General features: G+C 36.4%; 1 protein-coding gene across 1 annotated transcript; it reads left to right on the top strand.

The window, feature by feature from the left end:
- The first annotated feature begins 3,001 nt into the window (after positions 1-3,001).
- slc25a48 (solute carrier family 25 member 48) lies at positions 3,002-15,855 on the top strand. Its single transcript, XM_044127189.1, has 7 exons — positions 3,002-3,227; positions 5,314-5,357; positions 5,887-5,958; positions 6,271-6,523; positions 8,731-9,018; positions 12,558-12,691; positions 14,990-15,855. The coding sequence occupies exons 1-7, from the start codon at positions 3,176-3,178 to the stop codon at positions 15,092-15,094; spliced, it is 948 nt and encodes a 315-aa protein (XP_043983124.1). The 5' UTR covers positions 3,002-3,175; the 3' UTR covers positions 15,095-15,855.

Genomic DNA, 15,855 nt, shown 5'->3' with positions numbered 1-15,855 from the left:
TAACTAAGATTTTAATTTATTTAAGTTATAATTTAGAGTAAATACTTGGAATTTCGGAGAAATAAGGAAATGATATTAACCAAATTAGCATTAAGAAAGAAAATTAATAAAATATATTTTTTTAAAATGCAACAACACAAAATCTTACTGATTATTTTTGTCTAGTTTGTAATGCAAATATTTTAGTACACTTGGCAAAAGACAAAACTAACTTACCAGTAACTTTTAAGCAAGAAATAGGAGCTGGTTTTAAGTTAATAATTTACCTAATATTGATGAAAAGGTGCGAGTTCCACTGGGAGATTAATGAACTTATAACATGATGGGAAAATGTCTTGTTATAAGTAAAATAAACTGTCAGTGGAACTAATATGTTTTCCATGAATATTAAGGAATTATTTACTTAATGCAAGTTCATGTATCTTGCTTAAAATTTGCTTGTAAGTTACTTTTGTCTAATTACAAGTGTACTGAGCTCAGTCTTCTGGAAGTCCTGTCCTTAACATTTAACATGTGAACAGGGGATTTGTCAATTCTCTGAACAGAAGAAACTCACGCAAAGACAGGCGACTTAAATGTTCTCCACTTGTTACAGTAGAATGGGACAAACATTTACATCCCTTCCAAACAATAATAGTTGCATTTCTTGGTTTCATCTCTTAGGTTATTGTGACATATGTACGTTTTTGCTACGTAAAGTTGAAACAAAAAGTTTACATAAACTGATTAACATAATACATTTTGTGAGGGTTTTTGATGACATTTTGGTTTCACAACAACTTTGGGTGTTTTTACACTCTAGCAAAACAAGAGAAACAACTAAAGTGGGTTAAACAGAAAAAAGAACTATACATTTTAAATCAAATAGCTTTCTAAAAGTTGCCTGGATAGTTATCAGTCCTGCTTTTAGATGGGAGAGTTAAAATCCCTGAGGAAAAACAGATACATTTTGTTTATTTCCGGTTATTCTTTTGAAGTTTCTGCAATCTCAGCCTTATCTCTGTGTTGGGATTTGAGTGGAGGAAAGCTGGGAGAGTCCTCCAGTGGTTGTGTTAAACATTAACTTCAGCTATTTTATACAGACTATATGTTTACAGACCAATTAACCCCTTAAATGCCAAACCAGGCAGCAACTTTTTGTTTCTAAGAATTTTTCAGCTGGTAAAGAAAATGTCTGGGCACCATTTCTGTCATAATTTGTAATAAATTCAAACTGGATGCTATTTATTTATAGGTACTTCAGGTGAATATTCATTTTAAAGTGCTTCCAAAGAACAGGAGTCAAAAAAATAAGAGATTTATTGAGTGTGATTGTTTTTTGTTTATGTTGTAAAAACAGACAAACAGTTATGGGGTGCCATTGGGGACATTAATCAAGATTAGCTTGTACAGATAAAATAAAACTCAGAGTTTTAGCAGAGAAGCTTCAAAACTACAAAACTCTGTCTCCAGCGGTCAAAGTGGAAATTCTGGGAAGCTCAGTCCAGTCAGGCTGTTATGAATGTGTGGAGTGGTTCTTTAGCAGGGAGTGGTTCTTTAGCATTGCTTTGGGTCAGGCTGTTCCTGATTTTAGTTAAATTCCACAGGAATGAATGCAGCTAATACCTGTGTTCCCTTTCTGGAAGCAAAAGCAGGTTTATAGGTGTAAAGTGAATTTCTAAGGTTTTTAGAATAAAAGTGAAGGTTGAAATTATTTTTAAAAGTATAAAACGACACACAAGTCAGACTTAATAGTTGAAGAAATCAACACAAATCCTGTCTGTGTGATGCTGGAAGGCAAAAAAAAGAAGAAAAAAGGTCTCAGATCAGAACTTCTCTTCCTGTATGAGCTGTTATGTACCATCTCAGTGAGAGTTTGAACTTCGGTGTGGGTCGGTTTCAGTCTGTTCCCATGGCTGTGTGAGTTTTCTGCAGGTTCACTGGTTTAAATATTAGGTTGGCCTCCTGCTGCTTCCCTCAGCTCCAGGAGGTGACCTGAGAACAGATCTATTTCCAGGCACTCGGCTGGCTCTTCTCGCTTGTAAGAAGGGTCTAAAAGGCTGGAACACATTTTATTTGTTCCCGTAAAAATATTCAGAATGTGTCAGATAGCAGACAGTAAACTGCATTATAGCATACAACTGATATTGGTTGAGTGTCGGACTCTGTGTGCCGACTCACTGGTATGAACAGTAGATGGTGCTTGTAAAATACCGAAATGCCGAGTATTGATATTTGTGTTTATGTAGACACAAAAAGAAATCAGCTTTACCAATTATGAAAACCTAAAAACAAGAGCTTTGTGTTTTGATGTATACGCGACCAGCTGGGCCTCCAATCATAAACAATGTTTTACTAAACTGAATTTAATTGTAATATGAGGTTGGATTGTGTTAGAATAGTTTTATTGTCTATTTCTGGGTACTAATTGTATCTGCCTGTTAAGTAAATATGATGTTCGATTTAAAATTTTAAGTATATTCAATATTTTATTTTATCTCATGTGTTTGTATGCAATTATTAATTAACTTGCTGTGTATATTCAAGACATAAAATGTTATTTATAAATAACCTGTGAGACACAGGCTGTCTCCAGATCTTTAAAGTTTTTTTAAAAACCACCATTTATCGTATTTACTTTATAATATCATAATAAAAACACCGAAAATACGTTTTTTGACAATACATATTGAAAGAAAAAAATGTTTATACAGTTAGTTTGAATTTTGAAGTAAGTACTTATAATATTACGTTGAAAAAAAATCTGTTCGGGACCTGAAAGAACCGGTTCTTTCAGGTTAGTTAAGGCAAAAGATCCGTATCTCTAAGACGAACTTCAAATTCGATCTTTATTAACAGAAATACGGTTCTGATATTCTGCTTTTACCTCCTCATGGCTCATTACCATGAAGGCCTTCCTATTGGCTGCTCGGCTTTAAAACCCCGCCCCTGATTGGGTATTGGATCTGTGCCGCACACCCACACTTAATCCTGATTGGTTGGCTGCGGAGAGCTGCGTCGTTCTCTCTTTATCAATTCAGACAGCGCCTAAAATATAGTTTTGTTTTCCCAGAAAGGCGTGAAGTCAGTTGGGTTTTGATAAGAAGCGATGCTCGCCTGTTTTCGCAGATACGGAGGATTTCTGGCGGAGTTTTGATGCGCTAGGCTGATGAGCTGAATTTCTAAGTTTAAAAAAATGAGCTCAAAGAATTTTTGTCTGGATGATTTCGTCGCAGGATGGATCGGCGGTGAGAAATAAACTCTTCTGCTTATTGTATTGGGTCAGAAACGCGTTGTTCAGTGGAGGAAAATGATGAAGGGAATTATTTTCAAATTTTTTCCTTTCTATAACCACGAATTACTTTGCTAAATTACATTTGAGAAGTAAGATAACCTACTTCATACACCTGCACAATCTTCGGTTAATGTCCTTCAGCAACTTTTAAGATGGAAAACTACTGCATCCACATCCTGTAAAAACAAAGGGGGGTCTATACAGGAATCCTCCTCCTCCCTCCTCCGTTTTCACCATACTAGAAATCTCTCTCCTTCCCTCCTTTTATTACCAAAAATTAAATAAAGTTGTAAAATGTTTCATTTTTGCTTATATAAAATATTTTTTGACTGTGCGTTACTCGTTGCGTACAAATTGTTCCTGTTACTTTGAAATCCGCTTTTAGTCAAATGCTTGCAGTGAACAATGTGGCCAGTAGGGGGCCCTACTGCTTACTTTCATACATTGCGTAACTCCAATAGAAAAGCAGGCCTGGGTTTAGAATCAAGTGGTTGTTTGTCCAGTAAACAGAAAGTATTTGGTTTGCCAATCATGTAAAATAAAACTTTATGCAATAATAAAGTTAAGTAAATTAATTTTAAGAATTTTTTTAAAGTGTTGCATCATATTAATATTTTTTTTGTATACTACAAGCAAAAAAATTAAATGCTGCAAAAATGTGAAGAAAAAAATTTAATTGGTTTAAATGCAGTAAAATCAAGAATCTGCAACTGGAAAAATATCTTGTTCAGGTTGGTTGTTTCTGTGTGGCAAAAAGTATAAAAAGTGTTTCTATTTTATTTACAGTACCTCACTCGACAAATCTCAAGTATTTCCTCCATCCAGTACATATTTAATCTGTAATTCAGCTCAGCGTTACTTTATTTATGGATTTATTAGGTTAGATTTATTTTTTTGAGTGAATTATATAGCTTGTTACTGACACTGAATCTCATTGAAATGGGCCCATAAGAATAATGTTTACTGAGAAAAACATGGATACTTTTCTTCCTCTGATAAATTTCACATCTTTCTTATGGATGAAGTAGACAGCAAAAATATATAATCTTGAGCAGATTACAAATTACACTTTTCTGCAGCTCCTCTGGATTTTCTGATTGCACAAAGTCTTAGAGTCATGGACTTAGCTGATTTTTTAAAAATTACTCATCAACTCCCAACGGCTCAAGTAATGAAAAATACAGCTGTTTGAGTTAACTTTTTCCATGTTTCAGATACAATAATGGCTGCAGAATTAACTCCGAATATGTTGAGATCTTCATTTTAAGGATGTCATTTTGTCAACTTATTAGTTAAGGAGTTAAAAGCTAAATTATAAAAAGGTTGTTTAATCAAAACTTGTTGCAATTTTACTTTACATTTTGATGCTTTTTGACTAACGGATGATTAATGGGTTTTTTCCCATATGCACGGCATCGGGAACAGCTTGCTGCATGTGTGGCTGGGCCTCATATTCATACTTTCTGACATACCAACCCGTCAGGGCGATAAAAGAAGGCTTTATCTTCAGATGTGTCAGCAGCGTCATGTGCAGCATCGCTCCCAGAGCTTAGAAAAGCTCTGAGCACATAAGGCTTTTACACTCAATGTAAAAGCCTTATGTTGAGTCCTAACTATGTTTGCTGGGGCTCACTGAGTTAGCAGAACATGTCATTATCTTGGTCCCAGGGTTGGAAACTCTCCCGTTGAATGGTTTGTTTGCTAACATTGCTTTTGTGCTGCTGTCTAATAGTGTCCATGTTTTATCTGTAAGACCCAGTAGAGATAAATCCACTTTGCATGCTCCAACTGACCAGAGCGTACTCTTTGTGCAAACCTTTCTGCATATCTCTGAAAGTTTCATCACAAAGCTACCATCCAAATGTAGTAAATTAACAGACTCCTTTCTTCTCTCTTTGATGAATGAGCATGTTTTTGTCTTAAAAAGTAACAAAACTCTCAGAAAGTTTTCCCTCAACAACAAGATACCTTGTGTTTTCTTCTTCTCCTGGTACATTGTGTATTCACTGTGTCTGCCTGTGTTTTTCTGCTGGCTGCAGGCGCCTCCAGTGTGGTCGTAGGACATCCGCTGGATACAGTGAAGGTAATTAAGACTGAACTTCCCCGCATTTCAATCTTTACAACTGTCTCCTCCTGATTGCAGCATGGTAAAAGCCTCTATAAAGACACTACCACATGTTGCTCGATAACTTCTACCTCATTGTACAAAAACCTTTTAGACACGTTGCTTTGATTTTATTTATGTGCAGCTACAAAAAGTATGAAGGGGACAAACAACAATCCTTTCTTCTTTTCAACAAGCAGGGTTAACATTTATGCATTTTCAGACAGAGTGACGTTACTCAACATCACAGAAAAGAAAATGGGATTATTTGTCTCTGACATTTCTGAATAAAAAGGTTTAATAATTAAATTTTTTAAAGTTTGGTATTTAACTGGAACAAGGTGGAAAAAGTTCCTACAGTTTGGAAATTAGACTTTCTTCTATAGAAAAGAATGGATGGATGGATGGATGGATGGATGGATGGTTGGTTGGTTGGTTGTTAGTTGGTTGGTTGGTTGTTGGTTGGTTGGATGCTCCTCACTAATTTCTGGACGTTTTCATCCTCCAGACGCGGCTCCAGGCAGGAAGTGGCTACCAGAACACGCTGCACTGCATCCTCTCCATCTACAGGAAGGAGACGGTAAACACCTGACCTCTGAACTTCCTCTCAGCCACCATTTTAACTGCACGTGACATCCATCTTACGGCACATAAACATCTGTTGATTTCCATCGTATTCATTACATTATGACTGGTTATTTTTTCTCTTTTTGTCAGTTTTGACCAGTTTTATTGGTTTACTGTACATACTTACAGCTCTGTGGACAGCTGTGTTTTGATCCTCAAAACCTTTTTTGTTGCCTCTTTTTCTATTTGTTCCACTTATTTTTTGTTTTGTTTAAATGGACCAGAAGTCCTGATTTTTCTTTTCTTTTTTTAATGCGACGCTCAGGTGATGGGGTTCTTTAAGGGCATGTCTTTCCCGCTCGCCAGCATCACTATCTACAACTCAGTTGTGTTTGGCTTCTTCAGCAACACTCAAAGGCTCATAAGCAAGTATCGCTATGGCGACGGACGGCATCCCTGCGGCATGCTGGACCTGACTGTGGCCAGCATGCTGACTGGACTGATCTCAGTGGGGCTCGGCGCTCCAGTGGACCTGGTCAAGATCCGACTGCAAATGCAGACACAAATGGTTCTGGCAGGTAAATCTGTGTGTTTGGGTTTTTTTTCCTGTTTGGAGGTTTTATTTTTCTATTTACTGAGGAAAATGTAAAAACTACTATTTTTCTTGGCAGAAATCTTGTAAGATTCCTGCAGATCTTTTTCCTCCAGATATGTCACTTTCAGTTTCATCAAAGCCAATTTCAAAACTGAACATGTATGAAATGTCCCCCTTTCCAGTAACTCTATTTTCTTCCTCTTTGAAATATTTTCATTATGTGATGTCCGAGTTTTTTTTTCTGAGGGCTTATAAATTTCTTAGTCTCACCATTATCGGGTCTTGCAAGGTCATATCTGTGGCAGACAGTTTGGTCTGTTAAACAGTAAACCAATAAATTAAGGGCGGATGTAGGTCAATTGTTAGATAAAATGGTAGATGAAACATTTATAGCTGCTTCACGCCTTTTACCTCTGACCTCATCTAATAGTTCCTCAAAGACACTTTGGCTTTGGTTTCTAAAATCTCTTTTATTGTTTTATAGTGGTGCAAAGGGCCAGAAAGTTAAGTCAGACTTGAGGACACGGTTTGGAGGTCAGCTTCGTGGTTCTTGGTGGTTAATAAGCTCCAGCTTGTTAAAGCAGTGGTGCGCAGTTGGTCATGTGGTGAAATTATGTCAGATTTTTAATGGTGACTGTGAAAAAGTGCTGAGGTTACCTGACAAAAAAGTTGTTGAAAACTCTAGGATTGTTTTCAGAGAAAAACCTGCTGATGTGTTTTACATTAATATCCTCCTGCAAATGAGCATAATTTAATTTAATCAAATTATCCTGATCCTGAAGCAGCTAAAAAGTCCAAACTATCCCGATACCATCTCTACAAAAATAGAAAAGTATTGCTATTTTCCAGTGCAAATTTGTTAGTACACTTGAAATTAGACCAAACTAACTTCCAAGTAACTTTTCAGTAAGACATTGGAGCTTTTTTTAAGTCAATTCCTTAATGTTGTTAAAAAATCACTAGCTCCACATGCAGTTTATTTTACTTCTAACATAGGAGAAATGTTTTGTTATAAGTGAAATAATCTGCCAGTGGAACTAGCATATTTTTTCATCATTATTAAGGAATTATTTACTTAAAACAAGCTTTTACATCTTGCTGAAAAGCTACTTGTAAGTTTGTTTGTCTTATTTTAAGTGTACTAAGATTTTTGCACAAGAAACTAAACTAAATGGTAAAATGTTGTGTTTTTGCAGCAATCACCTTAAAAGAGGCTGGTGGATGTTCTTTTGTAACCTCCTGGTTTGACTAGCTTTTTTCTCCTAAGAATACATCTTCCTTATCTCCATTGATTCACAGTTACTCAGATTGTGTGTTTATTTTAGGATTTGTTTCATGAATTGAAACATTAGCTGTGTTTCCATTCACCGTATAAGACAAAGAAGACAGCAGGCTAGAGGATGTTTTTTAATAACTTATTCACATGGAATTTTAATTGGAAAAAACACAATTGCAACATTAGCATAATATTGACAAAGTTTTATACACATTAGTAATGGAAACACAGGTATCTAAATATTACAAAAACACAAAATCAGAAGAAAGCTACAAAAGTAAAAATATTTATTACCGTATTTTTTGGACTATAGGCCTCTACTTTTTCCTCCCGCTTTGAAGCTTGCGGGTTACAGTCCGGTGAGGCTTTTCTGTGGATTTTTCTTCAGCCGCCAGGGGGCTCCATAGCGGGAAGTGAATCAGAAAATAGGAGATCAAAGAAGAAAGTGCTGATTTTCATTTAGAACAAGCGCGTGCTAGCAGCAGGCACTACGGAGAAATGTTTACAAACTCATACCGCCTCATCATGGAGACAACAGGAAGAAATTCATATGATGGCGCTTTTAAGTTGAAGGCTATCGATCTGGCAGCACAGATCGATAGCTGCTGCACATAAACTCCAACGCAGGGCTGCGTCTTTAATAGCAAATTTATTAAGGACGCAGCGGAAAACCGAGAGCAGTGGAGATACCAGCGGCTTATAGTCCGGTACGTTTCCAGATTTTTTAGAAAAACTTTGTGGCCTTTAGTGAGGTGCGCTCTATAGTCCTAGCTGGCACTTCAGACATCCAAAAATATTCTTTAAATCACAAAATAAATTAAATTTTCTTCTCTCCTTCTTTGTGCCATCACAGTCTGCCCCTGATACTTCTATTAAACTAATGTAAATATATATTTATTTTTTATTTTTTCCAGAGAACCTCCAGCTGGCTGGTAATGTGGCCAACGGCACCAACATCCCGCTTCGCTCCGTTGACATTCCCAACCAGCGACTCTACAAAGGCCCGATTCACTGCATCAGCAGCATCCTGCAGACCCAGGGCATACAGGGACTCTACAGGGGGGCCGGGGCCATGATCCTGAGGGACGTCCCCGGATACGCACTCTACTTCATCCCTTACTCCATCTTCTGTGACCTGCTGACCCCTTCCAGCTCGTCCAGCCCTCATCCCTGCTCCATCTGGCTAGCCGGAGGTTTAGCAGGTAAATAGTGGAATCAATACTAACTTTTACTATAAAGATTTGGATTCTCAGTTGTTTATTCACTTCAAGTTGGTTATGAAAGTAGCCGCAAACTGAAAGGTCGAAGGACTAAAAGGTATTTAAAGAAGTCCAATTCAATCCAGTTGAATGCAATCAATAAATAATGGTGATAAATCTAACAAGAGTTTTTTCAAAATTGAAGTCTTTTCCTTAAGTGAATTTATTTTCAAAATGTCAGTTATCTGGTCAGTGGAAATGCAATTAAAGTACATGAAAAACAGCTAATAAGACGTCCAGGTTAAAATGAGATGCAAATTGTTGCAAAAACTAGACATTTTGTAAGCATTTGGAAAAAAGTGATAGTAAACGGTTAAATTGAAGTTGCATTTTCCCTTCACGTCGCCATAACCTAACATCTTAAAATAACGTGCACACATGGTATGAAGGAATGCATGGTCTAACCACACATTCCTGCTCTTTGCATTCAACTTTATATGCAAGGAGTGTATTTTGAAAACAACTGAACCAGACTGCAGGAAATGTGGCTGAGAGATTTAAGGACACATGAATAACCGAGTTTCTGATGTTGCAAATAAATTGAAATATTCAAATTGTTCACAAAATGGCTTGATTGGATTAGAACATGTTGACTTTTAAGTGTTTTAGTTGATTAAAACAGCAACTTGGCAACAATCAAAATAGACAAACAACAACTAAAAAGAGCAATGAAAGGGGGTAGGAAGAAGAAGCATGCTTATTTAATCCTCCTTCCCTTTTTAATTATTACCAATTACCAGTTGATTTTAGTTTCCTGTCTCTTGAATAAACAACCAAAGTGTATTATGCAACATATATTTACAGACACATTAATGTCACATTATTTATAGAAAAAAAGAAATTGCTTTTCTTCCAACATCTTAACGTTTATGCATGATTACATTTTTTTGTAGCTTCTGGTTGTTATGGATAAGACTGCCAACTTCCAAAAGTGGCTATAAAGACAGCACAGATTAATATTATTTCCTGCTTTTTTTGTTTAGGTACTTTGATCAACTTCAGTCGTAATCAAAATGATCCGATGTTGAATATTTATTAGGATTTTAAACCTTTGCATGCCAGTTTGATTATATGATGCTAATATTTTATTTTCCATATATTACAGCATTGCTGAACTTGGAAATATTTCTCTTCAATTAGAGAAATATTTATCCTTAACATTTGGATATGTTAAGGATAAGATTAAGTGACTTTTATGCATCATTTTGTGAAGCATTTAAAAATTCCTACAATCTAAATTTGAAGGCTAAAATGTCCCAGTTTATTATCTCACAGGAATTACAAAATACTGCCACACACACTGCAAAAACACAAAGTCTTAACAAGTATCTTTCTCTAGTTTTTAGTATAGATATCTTATTACACTTGAAAAAAGACAAAACTAACTTACGAGTAACTAAGAAATATGAGCTTGTTTTAAATCATTAATTCCTTAATATGGGTGAAAAGAAATTCTAGTTCCATTGGCAAATAATTTCACTTATAACAAGACATTTTTCCCACTTATGAGTGAAATAATCTGCCAATAGAACTGGTACTTTTTATTGTTGGTACTTTTACTGGTACTGGTACTTTTTCCTTAATATTAGCAATACTAAGTACAGTAATTAAAACAAGCTCCTCTACTTTTCTGAAAAGTTACTTATCAGTTATCTTCTCTTATTTCAAATGTAATAAGATTTTTCACCAGAAGTTAGACTAAAAATACTTGGTAAAATTTTGTGTTCTTACAGTGCATTTTGATATTTCAGTTTAATTTTTAAGAAAATATTTTTATTTTTACTTTTGAGCACAAAAATCAGACATTTCCTCTGCGATGTTGCAAAAGTTTTGGCATTTTTTCTCTTTAGCCAACATTTGCTCTCACATTTGTCAGCATCTTGTCAAATGTTACGTTTTAGCTCAGTCTTATATCCTGATGCTTTATCATCTCTTTTCCTCGTGATTCTCTCATAACTCAGAAATCCACATGACTGCAGCCTGTAAGCTTCACAAGTGCAGTGACCTCCATTTCAAGGGAATGTAGTTCCAAACAAACAGCATATGGAAAGACTAAAAAACCGAAGTCAGAAAAACTCCAGACCCAGATCCATGAAGAAGAACGGGTGTGTCAGCTGACAGCCAATCAGCCGGCTCGGCTGGCGTGTATGTGTGCTGAATGTGCAGGGCAGATAAACGCCGTGTGGTAGCGAAGGATTGCTTCCAGATGCAGGCCGACCAGCTGCGAACACGTGACAGAGTGAGAGCGGGGGACTCGGTCAGCTGCTCTGAATCAGTGAGGCCCAAATGGGCAAAAACTGGAGCACAGTCTGAATTATGGACAGTATAAGAGAAATCAGAAAATAACAGAATTAAATGACCAGAACTGCCAGAAAATGTAAGGCCATGTTGTTGAATCCAATCATGTTAACTGAACTAATCTCAACTATCTTCCATTTATTCGCATTTAAACTTGATCCAAAATGTTTTTCTTAAAGCATTTTGAATAACATTTTGTCTTCAAAGTAAAAAGTAACATGCCAAGTTCTTTTCTTTTTTCTTTTTTTTGCATCTCTCCTTTCAGCCCCCCTTCATGTCAACATTTACGGTCACATGTGAAAGTAGCTGCACATGTGTGCTACTACTACTACAACCTCACATGTCTGAAAATCAGAAGTAGAGCCTCCTGCACAACTGACAAGAACTTACTATCCAGAAAGTGGTTTCTGGATAAAAACAATTGTCTTATCCAGCAGCTATTGTTAAACCAGCTGACCAAACGTGCTGGAGTCCTGCGTTGCTAGGAAACACCTCAGTTTCCATTGAATGTGACTCAACAATCTGGAGGTCTTTGAAATGACTCATTTTCCAAACACCAAAAAATATTAACATATTGCTAATAAACAACTGGGTTGTTTTAAGAAGAAGTTGAGACCCAAATGGGAGTATAAAAATATGCAAAATGTGAATTATGCATAATAAATCCCCTTTAAATGACGGAGTTAAACATGCTCCGTTACCTGTCGATGCACCTTTCAGTCATCACCTGTCTGGGTGGGGACTAAATAGACCACAGTATTCCCTCTTTACGGAACGGTTGACCCTTCTAGACGCAAAGGAAATCAAAACTAGTAGTGACGCATTTCAAGCTTCTACTTCTGAGGAAGATACAGTACAGACCAAAAGTTTGGATACACAGTTGTGTCCAAACTTTTGGTCTGTACTGTATCTCAGACCTGATCCACCCTGAGGAAACCTTGGAGAAGATCTGGGACTTCCTGTAGAGATTATATGTGAAGGAACACCACTGGAAAAGGAGGAAGAGGAAGTGAGGAGAACCTCTGCTCGAACCTCGGCTTCAGATAAGCAGTAGAAAATGAATGAATGAGCATATACTCTGAATTCCTTGGTGAATTCCTTCCTGTATCAAGCGTGTCCTCTGGTTTAGCCCAGAGTGGTCACTGTGTTTGTTCTGGTGGTCTGATTTCTCTGGTCTTCCTCAGGGTCCATCTCCTGGGTCACGGCCACTCCAGCTGACGTGGTGAAGAGCCGAATGCAGGCCGACGCCCAGCTGCAGAAGAAGTATAAGGGAGTTTTGCACTGCATCGTCCAAAGCTACAGAACCGAGGGAGCAGAGGTGAGCAGATGAACCGTAATCAGTTAGTAAAACTTAGTCTTCTCACTGGATTTTCAAAGTATTTTAATAATATTTATACCCTTTGAATTGTTTGCATTTTATCACATTACAACTATTTTATTCTACTGTACAAATAATAAATTGTGGTTTGAAGTGATAGGCCAACATAAAGTACCAAGTAGTACTAAGAAGCACTGGAAATGTTTTGTATGTTCTCAAATCAAAAGGTGAAAAGTCTAAGGTTTTTGACCATTTTTCTACACAGCACTTTACCAGATTTGATGTAGATTATCCAAATCTTTGCACCAATTTCCAATTGAGTTTAAGTGTGAACTTTGACTAGACCCCTAAAAAATAAATATTCTTTGATCTATTGTTCTTTTCCCCAAAAAAGGTTTATATTTGTTCTCATCTGACCAGAACACCTTATTTTCTTCTTGCTAATTTTTCTGTTGATTAATTGCCTGAAATTCCAAACAACTACAGAACCATTCAATATATAAAAATATTATTTTAGGAACTTTATTTTTAACTGAAACACGACATATAAATTTTTTCCAGAGAAATTGATATTTGAACGCCTTTATTTCTGTTAATTATGATGATTTTTCCATGAAAACATGACATTTACAATATTTCATCAGAAAAACAAAACCAAAAAAAATTAAAACATAAATGCGTTAAAGTTATTTTCAAAAGGTACTCCTAATCTGACAAACTAGAGTCTTCGGCATGTCTATCCTAATTTATTAAAGATTATTGTAAGTGTAACTTCCTAGTTGTGGTAAAGTTTATGGGGTGTGAATATTCTGCATATTCCAGTTTAGGTTTTGTGTCATTAAACTGGGGATAAAACAGCCACCATTTAGTTTTGTATTTGTTCTTTACTACGAACTACAGGATATGCTTCAGTTCACATGGAAACATTCTGCATTAATCATTAAACTTGTTATTTCCTGAACATTTAATGGTTTATTACACATTAAAATCCCAATTGGAGACAAACTGTGTGAATTCCCCTGAAACTTTTTATCCTTTGAAAGTCACTAAAAAGAACAATAAAATAAAAAAAAGCGACTAACTGGAAAACAAGTGACGACTGAAGAAGGCAAATGTTCCAGAAACAGGACGTGTTCTGGCGACATTGTGCTGATTGAATGGTGGGGTGTTCATCAGGTGACTGCTGGCTGTCACCCGGCCTCGTTCTTGGCCCGGTCCGCCGCTGAACTCTGCGTCCAGATGTTCGGACTGTTTGCTGTGTCAGTGGAGAAACGTCAAAGCATCTGTGTTGATAAGAACAGCAGCAGTCATGTGATCAATACCAGAAGATCATTGAGGTTCTGAGAAAGTGGACTGGACTGTTTGTGCAGCATGACGCTTGCTGATCAATGACTGGGGTTAAAACGGGTCAGAGTCCTGACAAGTTAAATAACAAGTCGCTCTGTATGACCTGAATGTATTTATTTTAAGCAGATAAAAGTCGGTTATCTTCGTCCTGCTGTTTGATTTCAGAGTTGATGAAAAGCCATTCAGACACAAAGAGGAAACTAATCACAAAGCTGTCTAAAGCAAATAAAAACAGTTTCGTGAGGATTTTATAATGAAGTCATTTTTAATGAGATGACAGAGAAAGCCCAAATTAACCTTAATCAACCTTCTTTCACTTTTTTTGTTGCTTTCTTTTTCCTTCTTCTGGAGTTTAATGATGGCTGCCAGGCGAACTATAAGGTGCTGTACTGCCACCAACTGGTGTGAACAGGAAAATCAAACTAGATTTATCTTTAAAAAGTAAGCTTCATTGAGTTTTTATTTTTATTACCATGAAAATAGGTTGGGCACTATTATGCCAATAATCATGCAACCGTTTTATATATTTTGCACTTATTTAAAGTTTATCTTAAGATCTATGTGATTTAGCTGATATTTAGCTCACGTTTTCTGTTTTTTCATGTTTTATCGCATATCCAGAACTCTGATGTTCAGAGTGGTGAATGGTGGACAGTGCTGCAAAACACCTGCAATGACCAACGGTTATTATTAATTGGTACAGGCGATTTCAGAGGAACGTCAATGTTCCCAAATGTTTTGCATCAGAATACTTTAACATAGAGGCTTCAAATGTTTATACTTCTGAAAAAAATGTTTTTAGATTTTTTAATGTAATTGCAAATGTGTCTTCATAGAGTGAAAAGAGCAAATCCATGACTCTCCACCTGAACTATAAAAACCATCGGAAAACCCAAACTGAAAGCTCAAAATGCAGTTCCTAAAATCAGAACTGAACTGTTTTCTCTGCAGGTTTTCTTCCGGGGAGCTTCTGTGAACGCCATCCGAGGTTTCCCGATGAGCTCCACCATGTTCCTGATGTACGAACTCTCTCTACAGTTCTTCAGGAGTCATTAGGACGCCTGGGAATCCGGAAACGCTCAGCCAGAAACCCAGCGAACCGGAACCAGTCTGCTTTAGACGAGAGATTGTGAGCACTTTATAATGGCTGAGTCAGCAGCTTTTAGTCAAATGTTTGAGGTCTGAGCCAAAATGACCCTTTGTATTACAGTGTTACATGGCATTCATGTGATGATCTGTTGGATAAAAAATGCAGCAGGCAAGAAGATCTGAAAATGTTATTTTAGTGACATTATGTAAGTTAGACATGCAGGTACTCAGAGATGTGGATTTTCTTAATGAATTTCGAATAATAACTGATTTAATTTGGATTTTTTTCAGACTAAAAGGGTTGAGATGCAATTTTTAGAAATCACTAAAATGAGAAAAAAATATATTTTTAATGTATGTGACATTTTTGACACTGTGATTATCAAACTCAATATTGTGATACTGTCTACTTCTACTTGTATCTGTGTTTCTTATATTAAGAAAAGTGAGTTTTCCTTCAGTTAATTTTAACTTTCCAATACCTTTTCTGAGCCACAGTGGCACATTTACATTGTTTTAAGTTTACTTTTGTTCTGCAGCAGATCAACACATTTCAGCCACTAAATCAACATTACCATCACAGAAGGGAACTCAAACGGAAATATTAACATTTTACATAGCTTTATACTCATGTAAATAAGTGTAAATATGTTTAACTGCTTTCCTGGATATTGAAAAGCCTAGAGTGTCTTATTATACTTAAATAAATCTTTATAAACACCTCATGA

Source organism: Gambusia affinis, linkage group LG09 (genome assembly GCF_019740435.1).
Source record: "Gambusia affinis linkage group LG09, SWU_Gaff_1.0, whole genome shotgun sequence".
NCBI lineage: Eukaryota > Metazoa > Chordata > Actinopteri > Cyprinodontiformes > Poeciliidae > Gambusia > Gambusia affinis.
Note: the sequence above shows the minus strand (reverse complement) of the source record. Positions and strands in the feature narration are given on the sequence as shown.

Excerpts from the sequence above, each read along its gene's own strand:
- slc25a48 (XM_044127189.1), top strand. The coding sequence starts at position 3,176 with ATGAGCTCAAAGAATTTTTGTCTGGATGATTTCGTCGCAGGATGGATC. Across the intron at positions 6,524-8,730 it reads GACACAAATGGTTCTGGCAG|AGAACCTCCAGCTGGCTGGT; the intron begins GTAAATCTGTGT and ends TATTTTTTCCAG. Across the intron at positions 9,019-12,557 it reads GCTAGCCGGAGGTTTAGCAG|GGTCCATCTCCTGGGTCACG; the intron begins GTAAATAGTGGA and ends GGTCTTCCTCAG.